General features: G+C 40.5%; 1 protein-coding gene across 5 annotated transcripts in view; it reads right to left on the reverse strand.

Moving 5' to 3' along the window:
• Positions 1–1,716: 1,716 nt before the first annotated feature.
• SMURF2 (SMAD specific E3 ubiquitin protein ligase 2) overlaps positions 1,717–17,345 on the reverse strand; it is a 270,295-nt gene continuing 254,666 nt past the window's right edge. For all 5 annotated transcript variants that reach the window (XM_063960812.1, XM_063960810.1, XM_063960809.1 and 2 more), the window contains exons 11-19: positions 13,932–14,163; positions 12,951–13,054; positions 12,278–12,392; positions 11,941–12,119; positions 11,228–11,365; positions 10,917–11,037; positions 9,417–9,618; positions 5,977–6,052; positions 1,717–4,761 (exon numbers count right to left, since the gene is read on the reverse strand). In XM_063960812.1, the coding sequence (XP_063816882.1) occupies positions 4,662–4,761; positions 5,977–6,052; positions 9,417–9,618; positions 10,917–11,037; positions 11,228–11,365; positions 11,941–12,119; positions 12,278–12,392; positions 12,951–13,054; positions 13,932–14,163 (1,267 nt within the window). In that variant the 3' untranslated portion in view covers positions 1,717–4,661. The remainder of the gene's footprint in view (positions 4,762–5,976; positions 6,053–9,416; positions 9,619–10,916; positions 11,038–11,227; positions 11,366–11,940; positions 12,120–12,277; positions 12,393–12,950; positions 13,055–13,931; positions 14,164–17,345) is intronic.

Raw genomic sequence — 17,345 nt, forward strand, 5'->3', positions numbered from 1 at the left:
TTCAAGAGGTTGGGCCATTCTCCCCACTAAGTTCCACGAAGCAGGCAGGCTGGTGTCAACCAGCCCTGCCTGAAAATAACAAACATTGGGGTCGATTCAATTCACCGACAGTTGAATAGCGCCGGGAATTAGCTCCCAACGCTATTCAATACAGCGCCAAGTGACACAATTGTTGGGAATTCTTCTCTCACCCCTGGGGGATGAGAAAGGAAATCCGACAAAAGTGCTGTCGCGCGGCTGATTCTGTCGGGAATCAGCATCGCGGCGGGGAGTTAAGTCGGAGAATGCCTGTTCTCCCGACAAAACAACCTGTTAAGTCCGGGAGAATGGGCATTCGCCGACTTAACTTGAGTTGAATTGAATAGCGCCGGGAGCTAATTCCCGGCGCTATTCAACTGTCGGTGAATTGAATCGACCCCATATAAAATAAATGCAGAAAACTCTTGAGGAGCTTCCATAAGCGTGACCGGCTCATCCGGGCACATTTTCTAAACGGAGTCTGGTAGGAGGGGCATAGAGGGAGGAGCCAGCCCACACTATCAAATTCTTAAAGGGGCCATGGCTCCTAGTGGACCTGTCTATACCCCATGGTACTAAATGGAATCCCAGTATCCTCTAGGACGTAACAGAAAGTTTTATATATGTTGAGTAGAGCAATTATGCTTCTCTTTGAAATAATTGGAAAGGTGTTCTGTTGTAAGTCATTTCCTTATATTTCCCAGGTTTTCAGATATACGGGATTCAAAAGTCGGATAGTTCTTCTCACATAGTGAAGTCCGCATGTACACTCACTGACATACTGTATACCACATTTGCAGTTTGGCAGGTTATAAAGAATTGATCTCCATTGTGGTATTATTGAGATTTAAATTCAGTGTGTGGACGTGCCGCTCTTAAGTCTACAGCCTATGCACGAATGACACATTGGTGGAAACTTTGTGTCTGCGTGTACATGTGATAGGGAATATAGATTGTAAGCTCCACTGGGGCAGGGACTGATGTGAATGGCCAAATATTATCTGTAAAGCTCTGTGGAATGTGTGCACTATAAAAATAACTGATAAATAATATGCAGCAAGAGCCTGGTGGTGGCATAGAGTAACCCGCGCAGCAGGTGGAGTCAGTAACCATTGGTTACAGACATAAGAGGGCATTCCCTATAGGCCCAGGTACAGTGGAACTAAACAAGTCTGATAGCTTGGCGCCGGCACCAAGGTGCATTCAGTCACAATGGATATCTGTCTTTTTACACCAGCTGCTTATTACTGCACTAAGGACTGCTGCCAGGGTTTGTGGAGATGCATCGCACAGCGATTTCCCACATTTCCTCAGTTATTCAAAATTGATAACCATAATAACAGCAGGACACTGCATATCATATTGGGCCTTTATGATCCCTACTAATTCCCCTATTATTGTTGCTTTGCATGCAGGGAGATTTGGATCAGTTACAAATCAGAATCAATACACATTCAAGTCCTTTGATAGCTGTTCTGTTTTATATGTGTGCGTTTAAGGTTTATAGGATTTAAAATTGTCATTTTTATTTATCATTTATTCTTCTTTGTATATTAATTTTTTGGAACTATACCCATTAGTCCTGTTTATCTGCCCTTGCATAGTAATTATTTTACAGGCGCTGCGGAGGTTCGGGTAGTCTAATCAAGACCGTAATGGGTTCACTTTTGCATACTGTAGTCAGGAAAACACATCAAGCTTTGAAAATATTTTTTAATTCATCAGCTATAAATTGAAGCAAATAACATTATGTTCAGTAACATGCTGGTGCCACCAGGTTAGTGAAGGGGAATCACTTTTAAAATTAGAATATTAATAAGTATGTGGTTTTCACATCTGATTCCACTTATCTGTCAGAGGAGCAAATCTAGGCAACCTGACCATAATGTAACAATGGGTATAAAATGCCTGGTTTCCATTATCACCCCCAGATCTACCGAAACACATTAGCCCTGAATAGGCACTCACAGGTTACCCTTATGTGTATTAAAGGTCAGAGTGTGTTTGGGGGAGGGGGGGGAAGATGAAGCTTATTTTTATTTCATTTTTTGGTAAAACAGTAACTAGCAGTAATCATAAATCTTCAGAGGAGACCATAATTAAAACTGCTCCCTGCAGCAAGAAAAGGGTTCTTAATGGCATACATGGACGCAAGTGGATCAAAGGACCACAACAAAATATGGAGGGACAGGAAACAAAGCAATGTATGCAAAATTGGAAATTCGTTCAATAGCTACAAACAGTTGTGTCCAGCACACATTTTCCTGTGGATCTCCTATGAACCCTAAAGAGATATGGCTTCATATAAGGTGATCTACACAACATAGCTTAGTTCACTTCCAGCCTAAGGTCACAACTCTCTCACAAAACCCCTGGTACTCAAGAAGCAGTATATGCAACTCTGGAACCTGACAGACACCTTCCTGTGATTTCCATATAGAAGTGGGTGCTGCTTTGTTCTCCCTAGATTTATCCTTAGTTGCTAATGAAACCGTGCAGGCGATATAGCAAAAACAATGTTTGCTTGATCTATGTATAACCCCCACTGGAGCAGCTGGCAAAGATACTGTAAAGCGTCTCACTCTAGTGTTAGATTAACGTTTAGAGGATAAACAATTTCTCAGCCATGCGGAGGCAGCAAAACTTTAGAAATTGTATTAACAGTTCAACTGATACAGCTTTCCAAGTGACTAAGGCGCAAGTCAACAGCAAGTTGTGGGGTCTGTAAGGCTTGATGTCAAAATAAAAAAATGCCTGAATAAATGGAACAGGTTTGATCCTCCACAGCTATACCTCTAGCTTCTCCACTACCCACAGAAACATTATTGCTGGAAAATTAGAAGGTATCACTTTTAGGATATTAAGCTTAAAACACGTCAAATTTTGCAATAATATTGGAAGTGTCCATCTTGTAGTAGCCATGTCTCCCTCTATTGGATAGAGGTGGCAAGGGTTACTAACGAAGACTAGGCCAATCATACACTTTACACACAGACAACTGAGTTGGGGATAAGACAGTCACTTGGCTTTACAGTAATTAGAAATCCTTTTCCTGTCTGAAAGAACAAATTGTCTTTAATGCTTTGTTTTCTCTCACTGACGAGCTACATGTACATAAAAGATGGCAGATAAAAGTTGAAATGAAACCCGGCCTATACAAATATGCACAGAATTTTCACAGAAAATTCCCTTTTTAATTCTATATACAGATGAAGACCAGAGGTAGAAGACCGGATAAAGATTTTAGACGGAATGAGACACTGAACTTGGAGGTGCTTGAACCAGTGTTACGTCCACATCCTCTGATATACAATTTAAATACTAAAATTAAGCTCATAATATAGTGTCTACTGCACGGAAAAAAAGAAAAGAAAACAGTGCAGAGGAAATCAGTGGTCTGATATTTCCTTTCCACAAGTGTGTCTGAATAGAACCGTGTTGTGGACAGGAAGTTTCAACATTCTGCTTAAATGGTGTGCGTCACCTACAGAGTGGTGAAGGCAATTTTGTCTGCTGAACATCTATTAATGAGGACACAACCTTTCAATGAACTACGAACTAGTGACATTTGCTGCCGTCTCTGGTTCATAGTGAATGAATAGTTGGCATTCAAAAATGGTTTCAGTCCACAAAATGGCTACCTCTATGTGCCTCAGTAAGGTCACCGGTTCCTAGTGAATCCATAGGCTGCATTCTTTGGGACGTCACTGGTCCCTAGTGAGTGGATAGGTTGCATTCTTTGGATGTTACTGGTTCTTAGTGAACATATTGGTTGCATTCTCAGGGATGTCACTGGTCCCTAATAAATTGACTGACTGAATTCTTGTGAATATTGCTTCAGCCCACAAGATGACTGCCTCCAATGTAAGGCAACTGGCACACTTTAAATTAGAACACAAAGACCTATGAACAAGAAATATGTAGACATCTAAAACAAACATATAGAGGCATGGCTGGTATGAAATTATTCCATTTGGAATTATTATATTAATAAAATAAGTGGTGTATAGCTGGTATACAGACCATTTAGCCACTACGGTAATATGCTAGTTCAGTATCATACATCGAATCCACTTGAACTGACAGCGGGGGTCCTCAGACAGCCCCCTTAGGTGATGTAATTAATATAAGCTTCTCCCAATTGATGTCAAGTGCCAGGATCTTCTAGGACATCACAACAAGGCAGCTCACCTTCTTCAAAACTCAAGCATGGCTGACTTCATCTATGACCCCGTTTCCTGGACAGGCCTGTAACAGATCTCCTGGCTGGGGCTGTCTCTCTAGGCTGGTAACCATGCTTCTTGGTGCAAGATCCGGGAAGAGGGAATGTAATAACCCTTTTCATATAAAAATAGTAATAGTAGTCTTTATATGTAGAGCACTGATTTCAGTTAAAAAGTCAGTGTTCCTTATAATGTTCAAGATATTTGTTTTAAATAGCAGCTAAGTCGTGAGCGCAGTACGACTTTTTCTTAATGGAAAAAATATATATATATATATTTATAGAATCCCAAAGTGTCAGTTTCTCTCGTCAGTCACAGTGCCCTGCGGAACGTAGCTCCAGAAGCACCTCTGATACTGGGAGTGAGGGGGTAGGGACTGTGTGATAGCACTTTATTAATATTGTCCATGTTTGACATCTATCATTCCACAGCAAAGCCACAAGTCTCTTCAATGGCGGTGAGGAGCTTCTCGTAGAGTTTGTCATAAGTTTCATACGGTGGGATGTCTATTCGGTTGAAGCTGAGAAAGAGAGATTTAGTTAATGACAAGCTTCCTTGTTTCTGTCACAATCAAGCTATACGGTCCTGTTTTTATTACCTATACGGAGATGTATAAAGGTTACAGTTATCAGTACTTGGGTATCGGGAATGATACACACTGATAGACTTCCGTATGGAGCACGTTTGGATCAAGCACATATACGGAAATCTGGCATACTTACACAGCATTCTGTATAAATGAGTGCATAGCCTGTACAATCACAGAGGTAACAGGTTGGGTACAAAATCCCTACGCTCAGTCTGCTGGTAGTCCGAATCAAAACGTTCAATATCCGGTCTAACACTAACCCTCCCGCGGCGTAGTCCTAACCTTCCTCCTAGTACCTAACCCAATACTTACCGACTGGATTCTGACAGTACGCATGCTGAGCATCGGGATACTGACTACATCCCGAGTAAACAACATAACGGCGACTGTTTTAGGGATCTTAATATGCAGGTGTGTCCTGATACATCTTGCCTCAATACACCACATAGCGGGAGATGCCTGGCGTGAGTGAGTTAAGAAGCCCGATGTAACTCCGTTAGAGTCAGACGTCTTTTTTGCTGAAAATGCATCTTATTCACACCGCTATGTGAATAGGACACACAAGCACCTTATGCTGATTACAATGATATGCGAAATGCCTATATTCTCTGTGCGTCTGCACGTTGTAACTGCATACAAAATGGCATGTTACAGTGTTGTGTAGGAAAACACTGTAAAGTAGCATTGCGTATGCAGATATAGCCGCACAGAGAATAAAGTTATGCTGCATATAATTTTAATCAGCATAAGCTGCTTGTGCACCCTATTTGCATCGTTTTGCGGACAAAACGCATTTTAAATGGAAAAAGTCAAATGAAGAGACGCTCAGCGCTACCACGTTACTCCACGGCATGGCGTGACTAGAAGGGACGTTTAATGTGCAGGGAGGCTAGATGTAAGTGGACACATCTGTACACTGTATACTCCAAACCACAGCAAGAGATAAAACAAATTGTGGGCTATTCAACAATAGGAATCTGACATTTCTATGCCTCCTTTTTAATGGAATAGCCCACTCAAGCTTGTCTGAGATCCCAATATAAAGAAACAGTGCTGTACTTCTGTAAGACCTGACAGAAAATGAAATGTCATAGTATACACAGAATAGAGGGGTGTTTAACAGCTGAAGAACGCAGTAAAACTTACCAAGTGTGTGCCTTGGGCAGGTTATTGGTGTTTGCATCAATCTGATGAATGGTAAATAGCCGTGGGCCTGCAGCGCCTGAAAAATAGTGAAGAAAGTGGTTACTACACTATGACAGGCTTTCAGAATGCAGAGAGGTGGGTAGAGCCCAGGACACTACAAGTGGGTTTGTCTGGGGAGTTTACTACTCCACCCTAAAAGAAGAATTAGTACAAACACACAGAAAAAAGAAGCCGTTTTTTGGGGTGCACCGAGATTCAATTAACTATAATTTAATACATAACTTTTATTATTTCAATTTAAAAAGGTATTTTTTCAGCCATATGAAATATAAAACATATATAGGTGAATAAAGTCAGAAAATGTGATATTAAAATTAATCTCTACAGAGGCTGCTGCAATATGATATTTCTTCTAATAAAGGCTTAATAGCCCCTGCCACTATCCATAATGCCTACTTTGTACCAATAAAATATATTGCTGATTTCAAGTTTTAATTCAATAATCACTAATACTTCACACACTGTATCTACATCACCTATCCACTGCAAACAACTCAATCCATTATCGTGTTGCAATAAAGTTTATTTATTTTATAAGAATGTGTTTATTATTTATACCTTTCTTAATTCACTGAATGAGTTATCATTACTTCATTTCATTCTTATGGTAAATAAAACACTTCTTTCCATTACACCAATGTGTTTACTTTATTTTTTGCAACTTAATTGCAGTGGTTAATGGACACTAGTGTGTGACAGTTATATTGTTTCAAATATCAGCAATGCTCTCCATATAATTGACCCGGATGCTGGGCAATATTTGTTGTGCCCGGCTGGTTATTTATAGTTATAATCCACTGCTCTGTATCTTATAATGTGTGTTCACCACCTATATTTATAACCTTTCCAGCGTTAGTGTCATGCTAATGACCATATACACCTCGAGCCGTGTGTAGCGGCTCTGAGTGCCCGCTGCTTGCGGCCGGTAAACACTCTCAAACTAATAGTCTTTGCTCCCGCTCCTGACCCCACCGATGGGTGTTAATCAGATATTACCCCAACACTCCCCGTATTACCGGGCTTGAATCAGTATAGTAGGGATAGGTTGATTTGAATAGAGGGACTCAATTTGATAATCTCTTACTGTGTCTTTCAGCAACCCAGACCCCCTAATGGATTTAATGTCCCTTCTTCGTGTAGTCTATTTCATATACTACGCTTAGGTTATTACTGTATTTAAAACAACATTCTTTCAATACAATAGCAGTGTGATTTATGTGTCACATTTCTTTCCAGCTAGATAGGCGCTTATATACTCGTAATGCTTTCAGCGGTTCAAGTCGCGTCTAGCGGCTCCAAATAGCTGCCGATTTACATTCCCTGACGAAGCAGCCTCTGTGAAACGTGCGTTGGCGTTCTCAGAGACTGCTGCTAGCTGTTAATTTTGACTGCTACTATTCTAATGAAAAATAATGTTTTAATGCTCTGAGTATTAATGACTGATCTCTGCCAGATTTAGTGACGGTCAGTGCAGCGAGAGTGCACGATTAACAACAAGTCGTCACGTACTGGCAGAATCAGGATCGAGTGCAGGGACGTATAGGCTGGGACGTGCAGGCTGAGAGATTGAGCCAGCCGCACGCAGCAGCTATCTGGAGCCGCTAGACGCGGCTTGAACCGCTGAAAGCATTACGAGTATATAAGCGCCTATCTAGCTGGAAAGAAATGTGACACGTAAATCACACTGCTATTGTATTGAAAAAATGTTGTTTTAAATACAGTAATAACCTAAGCGTAGTATATGAAATAGACTACACGAAGAAGGGACATTAAATCCATTAGGGGGTCTGGATTGCTGAAAGACACAGTAAGAGACTATCAAATTGAGTCCCTCTATTCAAATCAACCTATCCCTACTGTACTGATTCAAGCCCGGTAATACGGGGAGTGTTGGGGTAATATCTGATTAACACCCATCGGTGGGGTCAGGAGCGGGAGCAAAGACTATTAGTTTGAGAGTGTTTACCGGCCGCACGCAGCGGGCACTCAGAGCCGCTACACACGGCTCGAGGTGTCTATGGTCATTAGCATGATACTAACGCTGGAATGGTTATAAATATAGGTGGTGAGCACACATTATAAGATACAGAGCAGTGGATTATAACTATAAATAACCAGCCGGGCACAACAAATATTGCCCAGCATCCGGGTCAATTATATGGAGAGCATTGCTGATATTTGAAACAATATAACTGTCACACACTAGTGTCCATTAACCACTGCAATTAAGTTGCAAAAAATAAAGTAAACACATTGGTGTAATGGAAAGAAGTGTTTTATTTACCATAAGCATGAAATGAAGTAATGATAACTCATTCAGTGAATTAAGAAAGGTATAAATAATAAACACATTCTTATAAAATAAATAAACTTTATTGCAACACGATAATGGATAGAGTTGTTTGCAGTGGATAGGTGATGTAGATACAGTGTGTGAAGTATTGGTGATTATTGAATTAAAACATATGAAATCAGCAATATATTTTATTGGTACAAAGTAGGCATTATGGATAGTGGCAGGGGCTATTAAGCCTTTATTAGAAGAAACATCATATTGCAGCAGCCTCTGTAGAGATTAATTTTAATATCACATTTTCTGACTTTATTCACCTATATATGTATTATATTTCATATGGCTGAAAAAATACCTTTTGAAAAAAAGAAAAAAAACTATACTGGTGCGGGAATATTTTTTGCTCTACACTAAAAGAAGAATTGTTATTGATAGATTAAAGGCAACTATGGAGGATTAATGTGAAACAGAAATTGTAATCTAAAGTTAATAAAGTCTAACGTTTTTATAGCAGTATATTATGGTAGGAGAAAACTGTAATTGATAGCAAAAAGGACTATATAAATTCATAATCTTGAGAAGAACGGTAAGATCTGTGACACTGCCACCCATACATCAGAAGCAGAGTCCTCTCTGTAAACCTGGATGTGAATGCAGTCACTTAGGAGCAGATTGATGTTGCACTGTTCAATATTCCAGTGTTTAGTAATATCATCGGCCCCAGACATTTCCTGCCACTGGTAACAGGAAACAGCATTGGACCTACTTTACAGATTCCTGAAGCTTTAAGGAAATACACTCCGTTAAAGTTGTTGGCACAAAGCATGCTCTGCTGGCTTCGGATGGGGAAAGCCAGGAACTTCTTACCAGGCCACCATACCAGTATCTCCAGGTCTGTAAGTTGGTTACACAGCACATTACTATACCAAGCTGCAATGGATTTCAGTGAACAATGGTTAGAGGTATTAGGAAAAAGTATTGGAATGGCTAAACACAGCAGGATAAGGCTGAAAAACACTGAGCAGCTAAGATATTACAGAGGTGGCTGGGTGGATATAGCAGATCCAATTTAGAAGAAGACCATTACCTTGCAATGCTTTGAAACCTTGCAGAGGGACTCTAGAGGATCCAGTCACAAACTGAAGCAGACGTGCTCTCCTCTCCTCGTCAAAAGACTCTACCGCCTTCCAGAACCACTTCACAATGTTGCTATCTGGAGTGCAGTGTTTTAACCGGGTGTTGGACTTCCAGTCATTAACGTCAATCTTTCCCAGTCCGCACACTATTAACTAGAAGTCAACAGTATACATCATTAGTACAAACCAGGCTAAAGTACCCTGTAACTCACAAGCTGTGGGGGAACTACATTACCCAGCAAGTCCGACTACCCTCCAATCTGTCTAGCTCCTAGCAGAAAAGGGCAACGTACTTCCACCAGAAAAGCACGAGTTGGAGTACATGCCAATCTACAGCTAGTCACATGCTACTTTACCTCTGCTTCAACTTTTATATCATCCCAATAGAAATACAGTACAGTTATTCAGTGGCGTGAATCAGCCAATGATGGTTTACACTTGTACATAAGCCTTAAAAGGTGAAGAGCATACTACATGCCCATGAAGGAAATACGGGCCGTTACATGCTGCCCACTGAGAAGAGAAAAAAATGTGTCGATCCACAGGTCTCCCAAAGATCAGAAAAGAGACATATGAAAGGACTTCATTTCTGTGCGCTCACTGGGCAATCAGTTCCTGTGTACAGGATAAAGGATTGATTGCCAAGCGTTGTCCCAAAGTAAGCTAAATCAAACAAAGAGTTCATAGAAATCCAGAACAAATTATGTGATAGCATCCCCCGCAGACCTCTGTATAGACTGACCGTACAACTGGAGAGACTCTTTAGGAAACCAAGTGTTAATCATAACACGATGGCTGACAGATCACTGGTGTCCAAGCTACAGTACATAGGAGGTCAGCCATCGGAATGTATGACAAGTATTATTTATGTGCCTTGCGCAGGACTGATGGTCTCTAAGGGGGCAACCTCTACAAGAGGAGGGATGGAAACTATGTGTTGTCTTTACGATTGTCCTTCATTGCACTCCGTATTTTATAACATTAGACCATCATTTTTTCCTGCACTTAAGCCAAGGAGTAAAAAGTGGGCGTAGTTCAGTTAAGGTCATAATAAAACATCACTTTTACAGAATACACGTGTCCGTTTGAGTATAAATCAGCTCTCCATATTAATAAAACAGGAAATGAACTATAAAAATATCCGAAAAGCACAACACATAACTATTTTAGGGACTTCAATAGAGAATGGTGTAAAATTGTATATTGTTCCATGGAAGACATATTGCACAACTTTTTTTATTTTTTTATTTCTTGCCCTTTACAGTTAACCTACTCCTTATACTCCATAGCCCAAGGACTGACTCAGGGAGCCACAGCCCATGAGCATGGCAAGTAAAGGAGCATAAACGCCAACCCAGGAGGGCATCATACATATCAAGTACTCCGCAGTGCAAGATATTATCAGACTATTATGGCCTTATGTTAGTGTGAATGTTCATATCAATACTCACCTCTAGCTCTTTCTCATCAAACGTCTTCAGCAGATATTGTGGGATAACCTCATTAAATCCCTTCTGTAGCGCCAAGAACTGAGCCTCGATCCCTCTAAGGAATCTCCAGTTTACATAGAGCCTGGAATGAAAACACCAGTGTTAGGCTGTGATGACGGAAAGGGTTCTAGGTCAGTTATGTTGCTCTCTCACATGGGATATTAGAGAAGAGGAGTTATGCATCTGAACTGTATGGAACCAGTGATGGAGTGGAATAGTCACAACAAATGATATTTTAATAGCAAAGAATGGGGTAGTATGTAGCCATGTACCTGACATATTCCTTTTTGGTTTCTTCAGTCACTGGCATACTTTTGCCATTGGGCTTCAACTCGTGCTGGATGAGCTCTCCATACGCACTGTGCTCAACGCAGAACGTATGATCTAATACAGCTGTGATATCATTCTCGCTGGAAAGGAAAAACAACATTGGCTATAAAGGCAGTGAAAGTAGATACAGGTTGAGTATCCCTTATCCAAAATGCTTGGGACCAGAGGAATTTTGGATATTGGATTTTTCCGTATTTTGGAACAATTGCATACCATAATGAGATATCATGGTGATGGGACCCAAGTCTAAGCACAGAATGTATTTATGTTTCATATACACCTTATACACACAGCCTGAAGGTAATTTTAGCCAATATTTTTATAACTTTGTGCATTAAACAAAGTGCGTGTACATTCACACAATTCATTTATGTTTCATATATACCTTATACACACAGCCTGAAGGTCATTTAATACAATATTTTTAATAACTTTGAGTATTAAACAAAGTTTGTGTACATTGAGTCATCAAAAAACAAAAGTTTCACTATCTCACTCTCACTCAAAAAAGTCTGTATTTCGGAATATTCCGTATTTCGGAATATTTGGATATGGGATACTCAACCTGTATAGGGAAATGAGATGAAAAAGCAAAGAAATTCCCCTATGGCTGTTACTAAGCACCAATACCTACCCTTTCCCTGCTTATACTTACAGTATCCAAACAAGACTGTTGTGTAGGTCGGGGTCTACAGATTCCATGTCATCCAGCGTGATTGGTTTCCCCAGCAACTGCTTATAGAAAGGTAGTGTAAAGCCACCATCGATGTAGTGCCCATGAAATACCGCCATGCCCATGATACGCCCCACAAAATGAAAATAGGAGAGATGTTCCTACAGGTAAAACAGAGGTCATTTAATTATCTGGTATCACCAGTCACTCTAAAACATTGTAAGACAGAAAAGTTTGAAAATACAAAAACAGAAAATAACATTTCAAGATTACTGTTAAAACCATGAACAGGAAGGGTATAGGGCTGGGATAGATTTACCGGGTTGACTGCAGAATCTGGGTTGATCTGTAGTGTGTAGATATCATCGCGAGAATATTGGAAGAGGCCATAATATGGGTTTAACATCTCATGAGACAACAAATAAAGCCATTCTCTAAAGGATAAAAGAGATCAGCAATTAACATTCCTGCAGCAATTTTCTGAATGTGCTAATAAGATTCAAACCACCCAGTGAAACCACCGTATAAAACGCAGTGGGACTGTAGTGCATACACACAAGCTGCTGTACAACGGGGGTGACTGTCAGAAACAGGCATGCAGGCTGCATAGAAGGAGGAGATGGCAGACACATACAAACACAACAGCTGTATAAAGGCAAAACTTTCCGAGGTAGTGTTAGGAGGAGAACCTCTGAAACACAGACGTGGGGGGCTGTATCATAAAACCTGGGGAATATTATTTTTTAATATGTACAGTAAACATATAAAGGAAGACGTTAGAGTGCATGTGATTGATGAAGTGTATTGAAGGCCACATGTAAAAGGTGTAGACTGACGACTATCTAAATACTTAGAATAAGCAGAGCCACCATACTATAAGAGGATCATATACAAATGATGCATCTCTCTTTTAAACTGTTTTCCATGGATAAAAGTAAAGTTGCACTAAACTACCAACATATTTCATATCAGACATGATAAAAACACTTCACCTGGCAACCCCTCCATAGTCCAAACCTTCTTCTCCACGGAATTTGATCATTAGTCTCTTCCACAAGTCCTTCGGCCTCATCTTCATCACCTGCCTATAGGATTCCTTTAAAACAAACACAAAATGATTGGTGCGCTCTATTTGTGTTTTATTGCCCAAAGAGCTGCACAAGATAAAACATTAATCTTGAACTAAAACAAGCTTGGTATACTGATACCTTAACTCTTCACTGCTGACGCTGGGTCTTTGAGACCCAGCCATTCTGATTTTTGTACTATCGGGTCAAATTTCTGGTCAAGAGAAGGAGTAAAACGTTTCAGTACCTTCGTAACGTGTTGTATACTCTCCGTTGACAGACAAAGCATAATCATGTGCTAATTGCGATTGCTGCAACAGCCCTTTCTTTGTCTGCCGGGTCTTTGAGACCCAGCGTCAGTACTGAAGGTACTCTTGAGAGCCTGTAGTTACTGCTGTACTGAAAAACTGCCATCGCCAGGAAAACGAGGATGATAAAATACATCAACAAGGACAGAAAAACACAATATTACTGTGAAAAATGTAATAATTTTCTTTATTTGCAGCATGCTAAATTTATGTGTGAGGAATGCTTTAAAAAATACTGGAAAGGAAATGTAATAAATAATAATAATAATAATAATAATAATGTTTTCTGGGTGAATTAAATAGTTGGAGATTAACAATGGGTTTCTATTTCCTTTCCTGATCAATATCCATAGAATTCCTAAAACAATGCAATATCCAAATGGCTCTCACAGACCCAGCGTCAGCATTCGTGTCACAAAATTTGGCATCACTACTGGGGGGTTAAGAATTTGTGCTGGGGATCTCTGGACCCTCAGCAGCTTAAAGTATCCCCAAAGCCACCAACTCCTATTGGAGATTTGAGCACGGCTTTCTAGTTTTAAAATAAAGCAGAAATATCCCAGGTGCATGACATAGTGTAATCCAAAATGATTGTTACCTCAAATATCTCCTCGCGGGATACCTCAATGCGGCAGTGCCCAGCTTGTGGTTGTTGTTGTGACAGCTCTTGTCTCAGAATCTTTAGTTTCTGTACCAGATCTCTCTTGTAACGTGGGACAGTTAGACAGTCCACGTCATCAGGGAGCTGACACAAGGAGACCACTTGTTGTTGTTGCTGCTGCTGTTGTTGTTGCTGCTGTTGCTGGTGGTCTTTAAGCTGGTTCTGGCGGCTGCACACAAGAGAAGGGGAGTCTCACATTATTCTGACGCCAGGATGTTCAAGCTCAAATCGCATTTTCATTTTTCTTTGTTAATTAAAACAAAAGTGTACTTAAATGTTTTATTTGTTAACAGTTTCTGATAAAGTGCAGCAAATTCCACTGTGCTTTACAACTGGATACAACAGTGACAAAACAAAACTGGGTGATAATAGAAAGAGGTAGGAAGGCCCTGCTCGCAAGCTTACAATCAATAGAGAAATAGGCATTGATACACAAGGAAAGGTGCTATCTAATGCATAATGGTCCATCAGATTGCAAAGGTTCTTGGTGGGCTGTATGATATGGTCACACAACAATGCTGGCCTGAGGTCAGGAGCATGGGAAAGTGAAGAAAGAGAAAATATGTGAGGATGTGTGTGTGGACGGTACAGAGGGGATGTAATTGGATAGGAAAGTTATGAAGGTTATGTTGTGGTTCCAGAATTTGATAAGCTTGTCTGAAGAGCAGGCACATAATATAAATGTATGGTTTATGGTGCACTCCCATGATAAACTTTCTCTTGCCACTGACCATCAAGACTGCATAGTTTGTTTATGCACATAGTTAGACTGGTATGTAAAATAGAAGAAACAAGCAAAAACCTTCCTTTTTATTGATTGGAGATCTAACAAATATTTCAAAGAGGAATTTGGTTTCAACTCAAGCAACAAAGTATTGCATATTCTGCTTGGGAAAATGAGGAATGTTACTACCTTCTGCTCCCTAATAATCCCAACCAAAGCCAATCCCTCAAATGGCTATAATAGTTGATTATAGAAAACATTTCATCATTCGCAAACGAACCAGGTATTATCTATGTGTATAGATATCCATGGAAAGAATACAGATTCCCAGCCAGCCAACGTAATAAAGTGGTGGGGATGGGGGACGAGCGCAACAAAGCCCCTTGTGGGCTCGGTGCACTCCCCACGCAGCAGGCTTGGGGCGCTCGCCACAGGTTCTATTCCCACTCTGTGGGTGTTGTGGACACCAACGAGTGGGAATAGACCCTGTGGGTCGGCATTCCGTCTAGCAGCATTGCTAGCGTTCGGGATTCTGGCGTCGGCATGCTGACTGCCGGGATCCTGAGCGCCGGCATATCAACCACATCCCTAATTAAGAATACTAGTACACTATAGGACAAGCATCACCATAAAGTTATTTTGAATCTTTAATATACAAATGCTCCACTGCACAACAACTTAAGGATATAGGTCTAAAGTTCACTACTCTTTCCTTAAATCTGACTACATGATTAAAAGATGTCCGTCTTCCATATGCACCTTACCCATGATCACCTCTATTAGTGGAAAGAAAAGGAAAGAAGTACATTGGAGTGATTTCTTGTCACAGGACACCTAGAAAGAATGACATCAGAGTTGTACATAGAGGTGCAGTCCAGGCTTTAGGAGAGCTCAATCTCATACCAGACAAGAACCTTCCTGTCCTATTTTCAAAATGATTGATGGAATGTGAGCTACTTCTAAGATCAGTCTTCCACTAAACAAACAGCATCTGGGATAGCAGCAGCCAGACCAGTTACTGCTGGTAACTGGTGTTGTACTTGCAGCAGAATGCCCACTGGAATGTCTGCCACTCATAAAGGAGATTTTCAAAGCTTGGCTAGAGATAAACTACCAACCAATCCGCTCCTGTCATTTTCCAAATACAGCCTGTAAAATGACAAAAGCTGACTGGTTAGTACTTTATGTCTCTCAAACACTTGGTAAATCTCCCCCATAGTGGTAGACAGAACAGAAGCAAGGATAATGAATTACTTCAATACTATTGACTAGCTGTGAAATATAAGTTTAAAAAAGACCAAATTTAGAAAATGTTACAGCAATGTACTGAACAGCCAGAGTAAAGGCTGCAGTCTGTGGGGAGTTTGTCAGAAAATAACTCAAATGCTTTTTTCATCTGCATCTGTGTTTCTGTTTTGTAACCAAGGGCAATACAAGTTAAACACATGGACAATACAAGGACAAAGGCTTCAGTAGAAATACAGCGGGCAGGAAAAACAAACAAAATTACTTGGTAAAGGAGGCAGGAAGGCATATGTAAACCAATAACTACAGCAACCAGACGTGCAGTCTTGAAAATATACAACCAGCGATCCTATATGTGTAAACAGTACACACTGGTGATCTGCAGGAACAAACAACTACAAATGTCTAGCCTTGCGGAATATATGGTTTCCAGCCCCTGGACATTAGCAGTGTGCAATCAAACAAAATGCACAAGAACTTTACAGATGTTCTGACAACTCTAAGCATAATCAGACATGGGAGAAGCCACCTTTACCAAGCCACAAAAGCTGTGCTGAATAAGTGCTACTTATAAACAGCCTTCTGTTGATCAGAGAAGAAACGCAGCATGGAAATAGTCTGCCACCCTGCTGGCAGTCCCAATATGTGTACAACAGTCTGCAGAGAGGAAACCACTATTACATCACATTATTACAGTGAGCATTTGCAGCAGATCAGCTGCCCTGAAGGAGGATTTGTAGGTGCAGAGAAGATTGAATGACCAGTGAAAGTTTACACACATCCATAAGGACTCTGACATGCTCCTTTGGCCTTATTTATTTGGTGTTCCAGCCTTTGAAGACTATGTTCCCCTCTTTTTTAACCTAATAAATGAATACTTTTAATCTTGTCCCTGCAGCTTTTTGTTAGTCAATAGTGTTACAGGTCCTAAGATAGTCATGCATAGAGGGACCAGGCAAAGGTGTCCCCTCTCCTGGCTTTTACTTATTCTAGCTAGTAACCAGCTCTTCCGTATCCTTCAACAGTTTTTTTTTTGTTTGTTTGTTTTTTAAGGGCATCACCATTGGTACAGTGGAGCGAAAATGTTCTGCTTTTACAGATGATGTTCTGCTTTATATTTCTTCCCTCTCACCCATGCTTGAGAAACTTGCAGTGATTGGCAAACTTTCAGGATTCCCTGTTGATTAAAAATTTACAGCTACGTATTTACATCCAACTAGGTTTTGTCCCTCTTGGGGTCGAAGCATTCCATTACAGTGGAAGCAAATCATATATTTAGGAGTTCAGATTCCTAAAATTCTGCTCCGGTTATAATATTGGTCCTGCAATCCTTTCCTTGGAACAGGAACTCACCAGATGGGATACTTTTAGTTTCCTCGCCT

The sequence above is a fragment of the Pseudophryne corroboree genome, chromosome 3, assembly GCF_028390025.1.
Source record: "Pseudophryne corroboree isolate aPseCor3 chromosome 3, aPseCor3.hap2, whole genome shotgun sequence".
NCBI classification, from domain to species: Eukaryota; Metazoa; Chordata; class Amphibia; order Anura; family Myobatrachidae; genus Pseudophryne; species Pseudophryne corroboree.